The 18,782-nt window shown below is 37.8% G+C and overlaps 1 protein-coding gene across 4 annotated transcripts in view; it reads right to left on the bottom strand.

The window, feature by feature from the left end:
• Positions 1-2,635: 2,635 nt before the first annotated feature.
• ACADL (acyl-CoA dehydrogenase long chain) overlaps positions 2,636-18,782 on the bottom strand; it is a 36,141-nt gene continuing 19,994 nt past the window's right edge. For 2 of the 4 annotated variants that reach the window (XM_036319545.1, XM_036319543.1), the window contains 4 exons: positions 18,596-18,709; positions 10,982-11,109; positions 8,665-8,751; positions 2,636-3,878 (listed from right to left, as the gene is read on the bottom strand). In XM_036319545.1, coding sequence (XP_036175438.1) covers positions 3,785-3,878; positions 8,665-8,751; positions 10,982-11,109; positions 18,596-18,709 — 423 coding nt within the window. In that variant the 3' untranslated portion in view covers positions 2,636-3,784. The remainder of the gene's footprint in view (positions 3,879-8,664; positions 8,752-10,981; positions 11,110-18,595; positions 18,710-18,782) is intronic. The other 2 variants (XR_004969343.1, XM_036319544.1) reach the window with 2 other exon arrangements.

Here is an 18,782-nt window from a genome sequence, read left to right on the forward strand (position 1 = left end):
ATAACACATGCTTCTTTTGGGGGTGCAAAACAAGACTAGTTGGCAAGATAAACAACCAGTTTAGAGGAGATAGGAAACATCCCAGAGATCGTCCCAAGAAAATATCCTTCCTTAGAGAGCCTTTCAGTTTCTGGTATATATAAATCACTAGAACCCATTCCCAGCTCTAGTGGGCTGCAATAGCTTTGTATGTGAGTATGATTTAGGTCTGCCCAGAAGACATTTCTGTTCCCTTTCTTTTGATGACACCACTGTTTCAGGAACTGCTTCCCCAGTCTCTGTGTTCCTGATGGGACTATCAATCATAGTGCACCTTTCCCAGACCTTATAAAAACACTAGAGGCCCGGTGCATGAAATTTGTGCACTGGGGTGGGAGGGGGGGGGGCCGCGGTTGTCTCTCAGCCCGGCCTGTGCCCTCTCGCAGTCTGGGACCCCTCAGGAGATGTCCACTTGCTGACTTAGGCCCGCTCCCTGCCCTCCTCGCTCCTTACAACCCACCTGCTTGCTGCTCCTTAGCACTGCAGCGAAGGCGGGAGAGGCTCCTGTCACCACCACTGCGCTCGCTTCTGGCTGAGCAGTGCTCCCGCTGTGGGAGCGTACTGACCACCAGAGGGCAGCTTCTGCATTGAGCATCTGCCCCCTGGTGGTCAGTGCGCATCATAGTGACCGGTCGTTTTGGTTGTTCCTGGTTGCCTAAGCTTTTATTATATAGACTAGAGGCCCGGTACACAAAAATTTGTGCACTCGGGGCGGGGGGGGGTGTCCTTCAGCCCGGCCTGTGCTCTCTCGCAGTCTGGGACCCCTCGGAGGATGATCACCTGCTGGCTTAGGCCTGCTCCCCGGGGGTATTGGGCCTAAGCTGGCAATCAGACATCCCTCTGGCAGCCCGGCAGCCCTCGAGGGATGTCCACTTGCCAGCGGGGAGCAGACCTGAGCTGCAGTCGGACATCCTTAGCGCTGCTAAGAAGGCAGGAGAGGCTCCCACCACCACCACTGTACTGGCAGCCATCATCCTGGCTTGTGGCTGAGCAGAGCACCCCCATGTGGGAGCGCACTGACCACCAGAGGGCAGCTCCTGCATTGAGCATCTGCCCCCTGGTGGTCAGTGTGTGTCATAGTGACCAGTCATTCCCAGTCTTTCTGCTGTTAGGGTCAATTTGCATATTACCCTTTCACTATATAGGATAGAGGCCTGGTGCACAAGTGGGGGCCGGCTGGTTTGCCCTGAAGGGTGTCCCGGATCAGGGTGGGGGTCCTGCTTGGGTGCCTGGCCAGCCTGGGTGAGGGGCTGATGGCTGTTTGCAGCTGGTCACACCCCCTTCAGGCTGGGGGTCCCCAATGGGGTGCCTGGCCAGCCTGGATGAGGGCCTGATGGCTGTTTTCAGGCTGGCCACACCCCCTTTATGGTGGGGGTCCCCACTGGGGTGCCTGGCCAGTCTGGGTGAGGGGCTGAGGGCCATTTTCAGGCTGGCCGGCAACTGAAGCTCCCAGCCTCTCCTTTTTTTTCTTATTCTTTTTTAATTCTGGGATTTATTTACCTTCTATAATTGAAACTCTGTTGCCGTCACTGGCGCTCCCAGCTCTGAGGCCCGGGCTGGCTGAAAGTAGGTATCTGGGGTTTGTTTGGCTTCTATAATTGAAACTTTGTTGCTTTTGGAGCTGTTGCTTTCGGAGCTTAGAGCAGGTTGTGGCAGGCGGGGAACCTTGGCTTCCTCCATCACTGGAGCAAGCAAGCCTCCAGCTTGCTTCAGCTGCGTGGCTGCTGGCCGCCATCTTTGTTGGCAGTTAATTTGCATATCTCGCTGATTAGCCAATGGGAAGTGTAGCAGAGGTATGGTCAATTACCCTTTTTGTCTTTTATTAGATAGGATTGTGCTCAAGGATGTGGCCCTGGGGCAGCCCAAGGTCATTTTTATAGGCCCTGTAATGAAATTTCTCTGCAGTTTCCAATAGGCCAATTTGCAAAGAAAAGTAAAAATAAGTGTACATAATGTAAGTGCTAGCAGGTGTAAGTCATAGAATCAGGCCCTTGAAACTGTAGTTTCTACAGTTCTTTAGATTATATGAGCTACTCCCCAACCTTTTTAGCTAGTACACTCAAGTTTTCGCTTGGGATGGTGTGAATTGGGTTTCTTTTGTAATTTGCACCTGAAAGAATCCTAAGTTAAATAAATTGCCCAGGGCCCAGTGGCTCCTAAATGACAGGGTTATCATTCAAACTCAGTCTGTCTACTTCTACATGGCAGAGTTTTTCTACTATGCTAATTTACTTTACATCCTAAAGGTGTTGTATTCCTAAAATATAGTTTTGTTTAAGACTGAGAAAGAAAAGGAAAGGCGCTGAGGTGAGGAGCTTGGTCTATCTGATTCTATACTGTTTCCTGGTGGCATGAGGGAGGTGAAAGCTGCAAATACAGTAATATCTAATAAAATATTATTTTAGCTCATTTTGGTATTTAATGCATATCATTAATGCAAGCTGGCAATCATACAAACTTCCACCCAAGCACAAATCAAAGGTGTATAATTCCAGGAATGGTATCCAAGTATTTTCTCTCCCCTCTGCTCTAGCAAGTCTGTAACAATTGCATTAAAAATAATGTTTAAATAAATAAATTACAACAACACCAAGAATACATATATTTGTTTCCATTTACAAACTACTTTATTCACGGTTTCACCAGTATATGCAAAGAAAAACAAGTACTGAAATGATGCTAACAGTTTACAAATTAAATTAATGGCTTATTTTTTGATAAGAATTACTTTTATGTCTCAAGTCAAATGTTGTTTCCTCCCTTTCCTATTTTAAGTGTTTACTTTCTCTTACTGCATTTATGATTTGAAATTATCTTGTTTATTTATTTACTTCTTACATTATTTATTATAACTTGTTTCTTCATTTTTTAGTAGGAGTCTTGCCAGTTTTATTTGTCATCATATTTTTAACAGCCTGGCATATAAGAGACATGAAGTATTCATTAAATTAACTTAAAAAGCACACTCTTCCAAAATAAAAGTCACTGTTTTGATACTGATAAAATGTACCAATAGCTTAAATCTAAAGGATGATGGATTCTTCTGTGTCCTCCTACAAAACTGGGCTGGAATTCTGTTGCAAGCCCAGGTGTCAGCAGATGAGAACAAACAGCATTCTCCAATGGGGTTAGGCAAAGGCTTAGCTGAGTCCTAAGAAGGCTTCCTGATTCAACTAGAGCAGCTCTTCATTTATCAGCATTTTACAGGGACTCTGCATGAGCTTTTGTTTGAAGAACGGGTTCCATTACTTAAAAACAGGATCTTGGGGTAGGTAGTAGAATTCTACTGTTCTAGGAAATTTGGACCAAAAAATAGTTTAAATTATTTACAATTCTAAATTATATTTTTTCCCTTTTAAAGTAAATGTGCTGTAAGTACTATTAATGTTTTTGTAGTATAATAACAAAATTACTTCTGTCTCAATTTTAAAGATTTAAGCAATTATGCTTTATTAGAATTTTAGGGGAAAGTGAGGCACTAAGGCTTCTAGAATTAGAAAAATCTTCACCTTTTAGCTATGTAAAAAATTATAAAAGTTAACCTTATGTTGAAGAATTTTAGAATCTTTGGATTCAAATATTTCTTCTTTCTTTGTGTTAATCTTATATTTGCATTTGACTTTTTTTCTATAAGACAGCATATGAAGACATGTTTAGTATTTCCACCCTGTCCAGGTTGCATTTTATCTTGAGTAGATTTAAAACCAGATTAGTTGTAATAGGATTCCAGGATGTGGGCAGATGTCTATTTGTCTCGGACGATGTCTCTTGCAATCAGCTCCTTCATTATTTCATTGGTACCACCATAGATTGGCTGAACTCGGGCATCCACGTAAGCTCTGGATAAATCAGAAGATGATTGAATGAATAAAGATATTAGAAATTATACATTTTGTCTTACGATGTAACTCTTAATTACTTTAAAGTATTCAATTAATGAAATCCAAGTAATAAATGTTTTTCATAATTACTTTTTTCCAGTATGGCCTTCATCCTTGATTGGTATAATTATCAAATTCTATTAAGATAGTAATCACCTGTATAGCTTTGTTTTAGTTTGCTTAAAGAGGTTACAAATTCAAAGTAACATCTATAAGTTTGTTTTAATTTAATTTTGTAAAATTCAGCACATATAATAGCATTCTAAAAAAGGGCATTTTAGATAGATATTGATAGAATGTTTTAATTTCTTGTTATCTTTCATTATTCCCAAAGAAGTTGAAATCCACTGGTTTCATAGAAAACAAAAGAGAAAATACATATTCTCTAACATTCTACCACTGCTGCTGCCATCAGGGGTATAAACTGATGCTGTAGAAAATATTACTTCCCACAAAGTTAACAAGTAACTTATTTTTTTGGAAATGGTTAATAGTCACTCCAGTGGTGTCTGAGGTTAAAATACTGAGTGTCTGAGTCCACTAGCATGTGCGCGCGTGTGCGTACAAACACACACACACACACACACACACACACAGTTATAAAAAATTCACTTTTGGTAGGCATGACCGTAACCATGACACTGTATAGTTGTTTTTACCTGTTCTCAGCTCTGGGGGCAGAGAGAATAAATATTATATTGTTTTCCAGCTAAAGGAACTGAGGTACAGAGAAGTTAATACATTTACTATTTAATGGGCAAATAGATAATTGGCAGACTGCAATGAGAAGGTAGGTATCCTGCAAGTATCTTTTTTATTATATCACAATAGTTTCATTGACTCAGGCATGTAGGACTAGTTATTGAGCTTTGGACTTTCCTAGTAGAGAAATTCAATGGCATTTCTTTTTCAAGCACAAAATCTCTTTTTTTAAAAATTGAAATTTGAAATGTGCTAGCTCTCTAGGAACATGACCAATTCTGTATTTATCCTTCTTCATGCTTATCATAGGGCCCTGCAAAGAGTAAGCACTCAGTAAATACTGACTGAGTTGATTTATTGTATTACAAAGGAATTTTAGTGTCTCCATACCAACTTTCTGAAGAAACTTGAAATCTGGAGACATTAGTGTTTTCAAATATATATTTTTTTCTTTTGAACACATTCCACTGTTGCCTGCAAAATCCAGCCCTTGCATTTAGAGGGCCTGCCTAGCATTTCAATCTACTTCAGCAACCTCAATGCTTTCAGACATTTTTGATCTGGGTTGGGCTTTTTTTTTTTCACATTACAGAAGTTCCAATGGAATTGGTAATGACAAGAGATCAGTAGACCTTTTTATAGGTTACTAATTAAATTCAGTCATCAACTAGAATTAACAGGGAAAGACAGCAGAATAAATGTTTAACCACATAAATGACGAAGCTCTGTATCCCAGGCTGCTGTTCCTACCATGGCAGGGAATCTTGAAATGGCAGAGAGTAAGCCTCACTTCTCACAGGCCCCAGGCCTAATGGGTAAGACTGAAGTAATTCATGCTAAAGAGCAGTTATTTAAAAACAAACCAATGAAATGAAATAAAACAAAAAAGCACCTCTTTTATTTGTGAAACCAAGATTCAGCCACACACACACACACAATATAGCTTAATCTGAGGACATAAGAAACACAAATAGAATGATTTTTTCCCTATTAAATCACAGTCTACACATCCACATACTGCCTACGGTTTCTCATTAAGTTTTTTGATATTATCTATTATGTTCTCTCTTGCTATTTTATATTAAAAATTTCCTTCCCTCTGTCTTGGGGAGAAAAATAGCAGTCTCGTTGAACATTTCCAGGGATTTCAAATATGAAGCCACCCAGCTGCAGTGTCTGCTTGCTACTGGTCTGAGGGAATAGCCTTTTGGGCCATGTACGTAGTTCACTCCTCTTCACCTCATCGGCCTTCCTCAGAACCCGAACTAAACCAGGCAAACACCGAGCCACCACTTGTCTCCTTGCCCAGCAGTGACAGCTGCTGCACAACTGAGTAGAAAAATACACACACCCATTATTATTCTACTTTCCTAGCTTAGTGAATATTGGAAATGGACTAATATTGTGAGTAAAACATGAAAATGTACAGGAAAAAATTCAGTAATGATATAATTTGTGCTAGCATAATTCAGTGTTTACTTTTGATTTCATGACAATGCAAAGTAAAAAAATAAATAAATCTGTGTTTGATTAAGACTTGTTTGAAGTAGTTTGAAAAGGATCTACCAAAATCCAAACCCAAGGATTGATTTAAAAAAAAAAATTGTTTAGCTACTTCATGCCCAGTCCCAAGAAAGGAAAAAGCCCTACTTATTGCTGAGATTTTATAAAAGGTTATAAATTATATACATCCTGTGATTAAAGCTTTACAAGCTGCCCAATGGCTACAGAAAATTAGTAAATTATATCTATGCCGAAGCTTCTGTTCTTAATGTAACTTTAATAAAATGTTTATTTTCCTCGTTAAGGACTAAAAGTATATCAAATGTTTTCAATTATGCTTGCCAAAATGATGCATTTGAAAGTCAGTTTGAATGCTAATTTGATAATTTCCCCTTTACATATCTGTATTTAGATTAAAATTTGAAAAGGTTTTTAGAAGTCCATAGCTTTCTCATTCTCTGATTCAAAACTAAATTTGACTTCTCTTGAGACAGAAGAAACTTCCTCGGGAAAATTTTATAAGCTGAAAATATTGCTAAATAAGAGGAGAATATATTTTCTAGAGTGGTGAGAATTGCCAGGGGGAGATTATTGAGGCAAAGATTTATGGAAAGAAGGAAAGAATAAATTATGAAATTATGAAATGGAGGAAGAAATATAGAAAAGGATGCTGCCTTATTGATAAATTGGTATTGCTTTGAACTTATAGCAAGGATATTCATATGTAATGCCATCATTTAAATTATTTTAGTTTGAAGGAAATAAAATTTCTATTTGGAAAAAAATACTTTCATTTTTTTTTAGAGGAAAATAATCAAATATTTAAGATATGAAAACTTAAATTCTTTTCATACGCAGGCTGATTTTTCTGTAGGGTCTTTCCTCTTTTTCTAATTTAAAAAAAGTGACATTTCCATAGACGAAATATAATTGACCAACAGGTATATATATGAAAAAACGCTAACGTCACTAACCATCAGGGGAATGCAAATCAAAATCACAATTAGAAATCACCTCAAATATTGACAAGGATGTAGAGAAACTGGAACTTTGCCTACGGTTGTAGGGAAATGCAGAATGGTACAGCTGCTACGAAAACAGCATAATGGTTCCTCAAAACATTAAATAAATCTACCATATGATCCAGAAATCCCACTTGTAGGAATTTATTCAAAAGAACTGAAATCAGGACCTGCAGGCAATACTAGCACTCACACGTCCACTGCAGTATTATTCACAGTAGCCAAGATGTGGAAACAGCTTGACTGTTCCTGGACAGATAAATGGGTAAAGAAAATGTAGTGTATACATATAGTAGAATACTATTCAACCTTAAAAACAGGAAACTCAGCAGCATGTGATAATTTGGAAGGACCCTGAAGACTTCTGCTTAGTGAAATAAGCCAGTCACAGAACGACAAATACCACACTGATTCCACCTATATGAGTTGTCTAAAATCCACAGACTCAATAAGGAATCTTGGTAGCCAGGGACTAAGGGGAGGGGAAGATGGAAAGTTACTAATAATGGGCATAACATTTCAATTAAGCAAGATGAATAAGCTCTAGAGGTCCATACTGCAACATTGTACCTATAGCTTACAATACACTATAGTACACTTAAAAATTGGTGAAGGGCCTGGCCAGTGCGGCTCAGTGGTTGAGTGTCAACCCAGGAACCAAGAGGTCACCGGTTTGATTCCTGGTCAGGGCACATGCTGGGGTTTCAGGTCCATCGCCAGTAGGGGATGTTTCAGGTCCATGATGTTTCTCTCTCATCAATGTTTCTATCTCTCTCTCTCCCTTCCTCTCTCTCTCTCAAAATCAATAAAAAAAATTTGTGAAGAGAGTAGATCTCATCTTAAGTGTTCTTACAATGGTAAAATAAAATAAAATAAAAATAAAATAAAATAAAATAATAGTCAATGCAAATTAAAGGAAGAATGACAACTTATTTTTTTACCCATTAGATTAGCACAAAGTTTAAAAGACAGTAACATTCATAGCTTAGGAGGAAAGTCATCGGTCTTTGTTCATTTAAGTATGAGTTGCTACTACCTGGAGGAAATAATCTGGAAATTATAAACATTTAAAATATGCATACTTTTGAACTTGCAAGACTACTTTTGGGACTCTGTCTTGTTACAATAGAAAACACATGTATCTAAAATACATGTAATAAGGTGTTTGTTGTTGCATTGTTTATCAGAGTAACAAACGGTAAAATAACCTGAATAATTATGGTTAATCTATAAAATATAACATTACATAACAATTTCAAAAGTGATATTAGTCCTGTATAACAATTCAAATAAAGCCAAGCTTTATGCTTTAGGATACTGCTCTCTTCACTTCCTTTAAAAATGACAAAATCCTCGGGGTGAGCCAATAACAGAATGCTGTTCCATCTGCTTGAATACACTCTGTAGTCAGTTGAAAAATGAAGACTTTGCACCTTCTTTCCTTCAATGTACAAAGTTCAGTAATTTCCCTTTTTCTTCACATTGGCAGAGGAGTGTAACAGAACAGTCATACTCACTTTGCAATTGGGTACTCCCACATGTATCCCCAACCGCCATGGAGCTGCACGCAGTCATAAGCCACACTGTTCTGTAACTCAGATGCCCTAGATGAACAAAATAAAAAACAGAAATGGAATATTTGAGATGGATTTGCATGAGGTGCTTCACAATCAGGAAACAGTTATTTATCAAATGCATACATTTATCAAACAATTAAAAGTAGGCATATAGCCCACCAGAGATATAATTGTAATTGTGTATAAATTACACGTGAAATAAATCTCAGGAGAATTTTCACATAATGAATACCTTCTTCATCAATTATATTTTTGGCTGAGTTTTTGTTAAGGCTATAAACAAAATGTGGAAAGCATAGACGATTAGGTTTTGGCCACTTTATGCCTGAGAGGGATATAGTAAAAACTTGAAGTTGGTCCACTTTATTTAGATTCTCTATATGATCTAAGTCAGGGGTCCTCAAACTATGGCCTGCGAGCCACATGCAAATACAAATATTGTATTTGTTCCCGTTTTGTTTTTTTACTTCAAAATAAGATATGTGCAGTGTGCACAGGAATTTGTTCATAGTTTTTTTAAAAAACTATAGTCCGGCCCTCCAACGGTCTGAGGGACAGTGAACTGGCCCCCTGTTTAAAAAGTTTGAGGACCCCTGATCTAAGTTAACAGTATAATTATACAATTACCTATTTCCTTTTGTCTTTGAATTATGTCATAACCCCTTACCCCCAAAATGTCACTTCCTACCGTAACGCTACTAGTCTGAATTCAAATAATTGTGGAAAAAATTTTTTTAGGGTTTTCAGAAATAAACTGAAAGTAAAAATGAAAGCCTAAGGAGGGTCACTACTGTTAAAGTGCATGTTATCATATAGGAAACTTATTAAAGATTATGTAGGAATTATTGTCCTTGAGACAATATGAAATACTTGAGAAATATTCTTTTCTGATCTTATCACAATAATTTCAACTATCATTAAGGGGTTTTTATTCATCTTAACATAAAAGATCAGTTAGTTCAAAATTACTTTCAAAATATTTTTCAGTAGTGTGAAACAAAGCAAAGGTAAGCATGGACACATTTTCCTATTAAAAATAATTTTTAACTCCAATAGGACAGGTGAGGATGTTCCCAAGAAATACAATAATGGTATAATGATTAATAGACAAGACTCAATGGTAATAATATTTGGAATTCTATACATTTTTGTATTTGGTAAGTACTTCAGTGAACTATTTACCAGACTATAACTAGTTGCTTACTCTGCTACAAGATGAAATGCCATATGTTTATGCGTCTGTAAACCTGGTGTTTTCAAGGACAGTGAAGTCCATAATTATCCAAATATCTCTTTTTCCGAAAATACCTAAAGCTATTTTTACACTTCTTAAACTAAAAAAGAAACTTGCTGTAAATGTCTCCCCTTCCCAAAGTGCAAGTTCCTAGTAATTCCACCTCAATTTCAACCTGGCAATTTTATTATTTTGGAATCATTACAGAAAGCACTGTTCTGTATGTTTTCCCATTCTACTTCTGACTGCACTGAACACAAGTTAATGAATAATGACAGGAATTTTTTCTAGGTTATTTTGGGCTAATGAGATGCGAGAATGTTTGCTTTTAAAACAGAGACCAAACCCATGTCCAGACTCTGATTTAAACTATGTTCTTGCATCATAAAGTACACAAAAGCCTTGTAGGAACCTTTTCTCAATCAACTCACCTTTAATACCATTGCTAATCAACTTTAACACAAATGAAAGTCTTTCTGAACGTAATAGGATATTCTTTCCTTTCACTTAATAGAGCATGTACAAGTTTTGAATGGACAGTCAATTCTTCAGAAATTTTTCTTTGATCTGAAAACACCCTAAATAGGAAAATCCTGTCCAAGCTACTCATTTCACAGATATCAAAATGTTGTCTCAAAAAAAAAATTAATGATAGTTATTTAATGAAAGAACTGTGACTCTTCAGGACTTCAAGTTTTACTGTAAATTTTTGGTCTCAATACACTGACACTCTTCAGATAATTTTAAATTAAACTTAAATAAACTAATCAGTCATCCTACTTCAGTCTCTTAGTGCTTATTTTCAATGGCATGCTAAAAGTTAAATACCAACTCGAGTAATTCTTAGCATATTATAAGTAGGCTAGATGGAACCTTTCAGCATTTTTTATAAGGTGGTTCTTATTGCTAGCTTACATTGACTCAGCCTTCTTCCTTCAGGACCCTCCAGGCTGAGTTTAAACTTAAGAGAATTCCATAACAGTCTACACAAACACCACATTTTAATTACTGTAGCCTGCATACCAGTATTTCGCCATGGAAGCCGAGGCAGAGTCCAGACGTTTTGCTTCATGCAGCTGGATACAGCTGTCCACAAAAGCTCTGGTTACACAAATGTGTGTTTTTAATTCTGCTAGTTTATGCTGCACCGTCTTGAGTTGAAAGGAAATGAAGAATAAAATGAGCGTGGTGGAAAAGCGTGTTTTGAGTTACCTAGTACATCAAACATAATATAATAGAAGATTGTTAGGGCAAAACAAAAGTGGAATTACCGGGTCGTGTGTTTTTCTTTCCTTCAACAAAAAACAAGCATATGTTAACAAAAGAGCTTAAATTTAAATGCTGCTGTACTTCAAGGCTAAGGAAACTTGTAAGAAAAAGATGCAAAAATAAATACATAATTATCTGATGTTTTAGATGAAAAAGTTTTAGACCATGTAGGGAAGCTTCTTGAAAACAGCATGACTGATGGGTGAGCACCATCTTGTGGTACAGTCCTGTAGGTACAGCTGCTGAAAAAACGTATTTTCCTCTGGAATCTAAACCCATGAAGACGTTTTCTCTATTAGTGAAATTAAGTAATCACATCCCTCTATTTTGCTTGTTTACCTTGGAAAAAAATAAAGTAACAAGCTGGAGTGACAACATACAAAATATTATTTTATATTGCAAAATATTTACTCTAGATCTGTAAAATGCAATAAAAGAAAAGAACTAAAATCTCAAGAGATCAGAGTCCAGTACCCTCAACCTCTTCTGAATTCTCCCCACCCTTCTTCTCTCTCTCAATAGCTTGTCTAGAAGTATCTCTAACTTGAATTAGATGGTCAGGAATTGTTAGCACTAATATACCTATATACCTTCTCCTGTTAGCCATAGACAACCAACAGTGCCCTTGAAAATCATCTCATCTAGACCATTCTCAATCATCTCAACTGCTCTCGCTTCAATCACCTTTTCTTGTATTTCTGACTCTTGGCTCCCACACCTTGAACTTTAAGTTTATATCTGGGCTCTTTACGCACCAACCCTTGAACCTCCTTCAGGAACTGGCTTAGATTTGAAATACTGGCTTTCTACTCCAAAAAAGGCACTGCATTAATTGACCTCTTGGGTTCCAGGTCTAGCTATGGTCAGCTGGCTCCACCTTCCTTGTGGAAATTCAGATAGAAATAGAGTTCTGATCATTCTGCTGTGGAATATGTGAGTGAGACCTACACTGTGGCGAATTAAAGGCATGGAAGTTAGTGACACAGTGACTCAGTGAAACTTAAACTAGAAATTAAATGTACCCCACACTGGCAAGTCCAAAGTCATGACTGAGTTCTCAGAGGAAGGTTTTGGGGACCAGATTCTCAGAGGATGCTGCCTTTACTCCTGGTTACAGCAATTCTCAGTATAAAACTAAACCTTTCAGTATAGCTGTGGTGGGGGAAGTTTGGGTACTTTACATTTCCGGAAAAGGGTAGAAAAGGAGTCTAATCAGACCCAGGACCAGGCAAGACCAGGGTGTGTCAGAGAGAGTAGGTACTCTGATGAACAGATTCCTTGTAAGTGTACCAACATAACGGCTGTGCTGAGGAAAAATCCAACTGACTGCCTTTCACTTGGCTTCACACCATCCTGTTCTAGAAACAGACAACGTGACTGGCATCTAACGATTCCAAAACCAAGCAGTCGGAAGGCTGATGACACACTTTTCCCACCTCTGTGCCTTGGACTCTAATTCAGAACATCTAAACCTTCTCATTCTTTCCATTATTTTTTCTATTTCTCTTTCTAGTGGCTTAATTAGGCCAACTCCTTACCCTTTCATCAGCACAAAGTTTTCCACCCCCACCCCACATATCCGCATTTACTCATAGAAAATCTAATCTAAAGAGTAAACAGGGAATGAAAAAAGGTGGGGAAATACTCTTCTATGCGCTGAAAACAGATGAGGCTATGTTCCACAGAAATCCCTGAAACTCAGTTCTAAGCCTGCTTCCATCTCAGTTCAGTGACCCTCCATTTGGAAAATAAGGGGGAACCTGACAAGTCTCAAGACACTTTTGCCCTATCCACCCCAGTGGGTGGCACGTTTGAGAATTTATGCACTATTTATAGGAGAGGATCAAGAACTCTAAGACCAATTCTCTCATATGAGAGCTGTTCCAATGGGAATGCTGGGAGCTTCCAGAGGCTGAAGTTAAATTTCAGACCAGTATGGGCTCATTTAGAATTCTGTGTCAGCGCATTCAGCGAGGTCCAGAGGTCTGAAGGAATGAATGCCTCCAATGGTACATCATTTACTCTCCGGAGAGACAGAGATTAAATATTTACCTGTTCTTGGCATTGAGTTGGGTGTTACTATTTGCTCTTTGCTCTTCAGACACTGTGTCATACTTTTAGAAATTATTCTCTAATGAATAGCAGTTACTAATTGTACCACACATTATTAGCAAGGTACTTTTTGTGAATGATCAACATGCTCATAGCAGTATTGTTTAACATTCATTAACAGTTGCTAATAAATAATATTGCAGCTAGCATTAAAAAAATTTCCTTAAGTTATTAAGAAGACCAGATAGAGTCTCTTTCAGACTTCTGAGTAAAAAAAAAAAAAAAAAAATTCTTAGAATCATAGAATTGTGGAAATGGAAGACACCTTGGAAAGTTATCTAGCCCCAGTATTCCATTTAAACAACACCATTAGTTGAACTCTCATATGTTATGCCTGAAATATAAAATATAACATCTTAGGTTTGCTATCTAATATTGTAGTTAATTAATCCTACACTTAAGATCTTAAGAACTGGATATTCGGTTTTTGGAGGAATGTGAGTAAGAAGTGTTGTTTTCTTCTCCTATTTCTTTTTCTAATACTTTGTGTCTTTAGAATCAAGAGCACATACCACCTAGGAAATAACTAAAGCTTGTGTTAAGAAAGAACACTGAATTTTCACTTCATTGAACATGGGTGAACATGTAGGAAGGGAAGGAAAAAGAATAAAGTCTATCTACCTTAAATTTCAGAATTTTACTGTTTTATTGTCTATTCCATGAAAAATCATATGACAACATCAAATATGGAAAGTATGAATGAAATGAAATGGAAATCCTATAGCTACTTAAGTATGATAGATCTCCATCTTATAAAAAATTTATTGATTGATTTGAGAGAGAGAGACCAACTTGTTGTTTCATTTATTTACATATTCATTGGATGTGCCCGACCAGGGATCAAATCCTCAAACCTGGTGTGTCATAATGATGCTCCAACCAACTGAACTACCCGGATAAGACTAAATATGGTAGGTCTCCCTCTTAAAAAGAAAACAAATTTTTGTGAAATGCATCCAAAAAGTCAGAGAGGATCAACATGTTCAAAATTCAAGGATAAAAACGAGAAAGAAAACAGAATTGTTATGTGCTCATAAAATGACATTTGGCTAAGTATAATATGGCATTTAAAGGTCTTCTATTTCAATTTAATAACCAGAACCATAGTGTACCCAGCACTAGAATAGACTGTGTAGGCATGTATTGGTCATTCATCTTCTCTGAATAGATTAAATTCCTAGATTCAATATGAAAATATTATTCAAATATATTTAGATAAAACAGAAAAATTAGAAGAAATATATCAGAATTCTCAAAACATACATTTACTTGGAAAATACTACTTGACAATAATATAGTGGTGGAAGCAGAATGCTACTTTTGAAACTACCTTTGAAAGAAGGCAACCAAAAAATGGCACCTGCTTTGAAAAGGATTAAAACTATTCTTTTTTTGGTATTTTACATATATATTACATATATATTAACAAATATTTCCTGCATATTTAAAATCCAGGAAATGTCAAAACACATTTAACATTCTTAGTTATACAATCTGGATAATATTATAGTCATCTTTTTTGTGATTTAATATGAATTCCATAAATATAAGAATTGTCTATTTCTAAGGGGATGGAAAATGTATCTATTTAGTTCATTTTTATTTTTATTTTATTTTTTTTGTTAATTCTCACCTGAGGATATTTTTTCCATTGATTTTTAGAGAGAGTGGAGGGGGAGAGACAGAGAGAGAGAAACATCAATGTGTGAGAGACACATTGATTGGTTGCCCCCCACATGAGCCATGACCAGGGCTGGGGATCAAGCCCACAACCGAGGCACATGCCCTTGACTAGAATAAAACCCCCGGGACCCTTCAGTCTGTAGGCTGATGCTCTATCCACTGAGCCAAGCTAGCTAGGGTTTGAATGTGTTTTTTTTTTTAAGATATATTTTATTGATTTTTACAGAGAGGAAGGGAGAGGGACAGAGAGTTAGAAACATCTATGAGAGAGAAACATCGATGAGCTGCCTCCTGCACACCCTCTACTGGGGATGTGCCCACAACCAAGGTATATGCCCTTGACCGGAATCGAACCTGGGACCTTTCAGTCCGTAGGCCGATGTTTTATCCACTGAGCCAAACCGGTCAGGGCTGAATGTTTTTAATAAGCATTTTTTATGTGAAAGTGGTGGTGGCTGGATTTCAGAAGCAAATGACACTAATTCTATTTTGGGTAAAGTTGGGAAAGTCACAGAGTGATTCCCAGTGGTATTACTCCCTTCATATTGCTAGAAGTCTCTTGAGTGTGTACTTCCAGAGTCATACCTATGAAATTACATCTGAGCGCACAACCTTTTGAAGGCGATCAATAAATATTTTCTCAGTGAAACAATGGATGTCGGTGTTTTTCAGGGGGAGACTACTGGCATTTGAGTGAGAAATTAGTTGGTGATCTCTGAGTTACAGAATGTTTAACAACACTAGACTCCAGGGCTCACATCTCAAGTCTCTGTACTATCCTCCCTGACTCTTCTAAATGCCTGGGGAAGAGGGCAGTCGTCGAGAATCATTAATATCAGTAAATCAGTGATACATAAATGAAAGGGAATATAAAGTATAATATTTAGGGAGGTCAAATCATACTGTTTTAAAAAGTGTTTTCTTGACCAGGTGTGTGCCTCATGTTTACAAATTCAGAACAACTGTATTTAGAGCTGTTATCTCAATAAGGATGGAAAGACATATTTTTAGAATGGGAAAATGTTAAGTTGATGAACATATAGGTAGCAAATAGGTCCCAAAATGACATAGAGTTTGTCCAACGGGTAAAAAAGACTCCCTCTATTGGAACAAAATAGAGGAAGATATTAAATAAGGGGGTGGGGTGGGGCAGCTAATTTAACGAGAGCTTACTTTGCCAGACAATATTCTGAGCACTTCATGTATGTTACCTCATCTAGTGCTCATAGTAATCTATGGGGTGATATTACTCACATCTTACAAATAAGAAAATACTCTGAGAGAGATAATACAACTTGCCTAAACCACAGATATTCGAGGAGCTATGCTAAGATTTAACTGGATTCAGTAAATTTAACTGAATTTGCTTTCTATAATGTTGCTTCTAAAAAGCTACCACTGTGTTTCATTTCTCCTTTTGCCTTCACAAGGCCTTTCGGCCAAGTCATTCTGTTATGGGGGATATATATGAAATCTTATGCTAACCAACAAAATAACCTTCTTAATTAAATAATATATAATGAACAATGCATCTCCCCAAATCAGGGAAGAGTAGGTATACCTTAACACAAAGGCCCGGTTTGTCATGCCTGCCATAAATCACTAACAACCTTTTGAGCATATTACAGAAACTATCTTCAGGAAAGGAGGTTGACTCCAACAACCAGATGTTCTGGTTCAACCATAAAAACTGGACCTTCACTTGCCCGCTTTGAAAATAATCATCAGAATGGACTGTGCTAACTTATACATAAAGAACTTTCAACCCTCCTGCCCCTCATTTATTTGTTCTGCTTTCCCTATCCCTCCTGCTAAGAACCCTAGCCTGCACTGAGATGTTAAGATGGCCTTTGGGATGAGAGTCCCATCTTCTCAGGTTGCTGGCACTTGAATAAACTGTTTTCCTTCTTACCAGCACCTGTCTTAGGAGTTTGGCTTTCATTGCAGCAGGAAGCCATACCTGCATTCGGTTACAATTCTACTTAAAACTTTTCAAGTAGATTTCCAAATCCAGGTGTTTTCTTTTTGCTGGTAAAATGTTTCAACAATTGGACAACTGCATAGTTAATAAACTGTTCCTTCATATAAGGCAGCGGTTCTCAACCTGTGGGTCACGACCCCTTTGGGGGTCGAATGACCCTTTCACAGGCGTCGCCTAGAACCATCAGAAAACACATATATAATTACATATTGTTTTTGTGATTAATCACTATGCTTTAATTATGTTCAATTTGTAACAATGAAATTGGGGGTCACCACAACATGAAGAACTGTATTAAAGGGTCGCGGCATTAGGAAGGTTGAGAACCACTGATTTAAGGTGACACTAGAGGGTCTAAAATTTGATTGGAATATTTAGTGATTACGGCCACCATATACTGCGTTCTTTTGAAAATACCTTAAAATACTGGCAAAACCCACACTTAATTAAACACCATCATCCACTTTCTCTGTACTTGAACCTAGGCCGCTAAAACCTTCTAGAAAGGCTGATATACAAAAAATCAGAAGGTACCCCTATAAATTCATGATCAGTAACTGGAATGGGTCCTCAACACTGCTAGCAGGCTCACCATATTTCTCTAGCTAGTTCTATTTTTCACTCTGAAGAGGGTATTTCAAACTTTCCTTACTCTCCTCCAACACTGGCATCCCCCATTTATTCACATCTTTTCCCCTTATTGTTATGTAAGGAAATGCAAGTCTTCAGAAGAGAGCTTTTGTAATTTTCTACCAGTAGAGCTGAACCCATGCCCACCCCTTCCTCTTTTCTTCCTGTTACAATGGAGGAAGCAACTCTCCTGTTGGGATGGGAAGGCCTATCTTTCCATGTGCGTTGGCACCCATATCCTTATACTTCCTCACAGATCCTGTGCAGTTAATTATCTGGTCCATACCTACAATCTATCCCTCTTTACTAAATCCTTTTTCTGGTTCTTAAAATATGCTCCAGCATTTTCATCCTAATAATAACAACAACAACAAATAATCTCCAAATATCTCACCTGACCCCAAAATACCCTTTCCCTACTCCTTCCCCACCCTTTCTCTCCAATTAATATTCACAGCCAAACTCAGGAAAGAGTTGCCTGCCATCGGTATCTTTACGTCCTCCTTTCCATTTACTCCTCTGGCATCACCTCCACATGAGTCCATTAATGGCCCTTACAAAATGACCTCCATATCATGTCCAGGGGGCACTCTTTGACCTTACTCATATTTTCCCTCCAAGTAGCCTTGGGCCCACTTCCTCCTACTTGAAGTTCTTTCTCTCAGCTTCTGGGATGCTTGCCTTCTGAGCTGTCTCCTTTGTAGGTGTTCATTTTCAGTTGCCTTTGAAGGCTCTTCCCTTCCTATTTCACCTTTCAGTTCTGTAATATTTTTCTCAGGCTTCTGTCCTAGGATCTCTTCCTGTCTTACTGTCTACTCTCTCTCCCTCAATGATCTCATCCACTTCCATGGACTTTAATACCACCTGGATGAAAATTACCTCCATATTTATGTTGAGCCCTAGGCCCAGTTCAGAAGGGTAAATTGATATCATCTAATACTAAACCACGGCAGCAAGCTTACCTGTATGTGTGCAACTGTCTTCCCAAAAGCTTTTCTTTGTTTAACGTAGTCCCTGGTTTCTTCAAACATGAATTCACTGGCCGAAACTGCTATCTCGGCGATCAGGAGCCTTTCCTAGAGCCCAGAAACCAGGTCTCAAACGAGTGATTTTCACATGAGTTCAATGATGATAATAAATCTCGTAAGC

The sequence above is a fragment of the Myotis myotis genome, unplaced genomic scaffold (assembly GCF_014108235.1).
Source record: "Myotis myotis isolate mMyoMyo1 unplaced genomic scaffold, mMyoMyo1.p scaffold_m19_p_8, whole genome shotgun sequence".
In the NCBI taxonomy this organism is placed as follows: Eukaryota; Metazoa; Chordata; class Mammalia; order Chiroptera; family Vespertilionidae; genus Myotis; species Myotis myotis.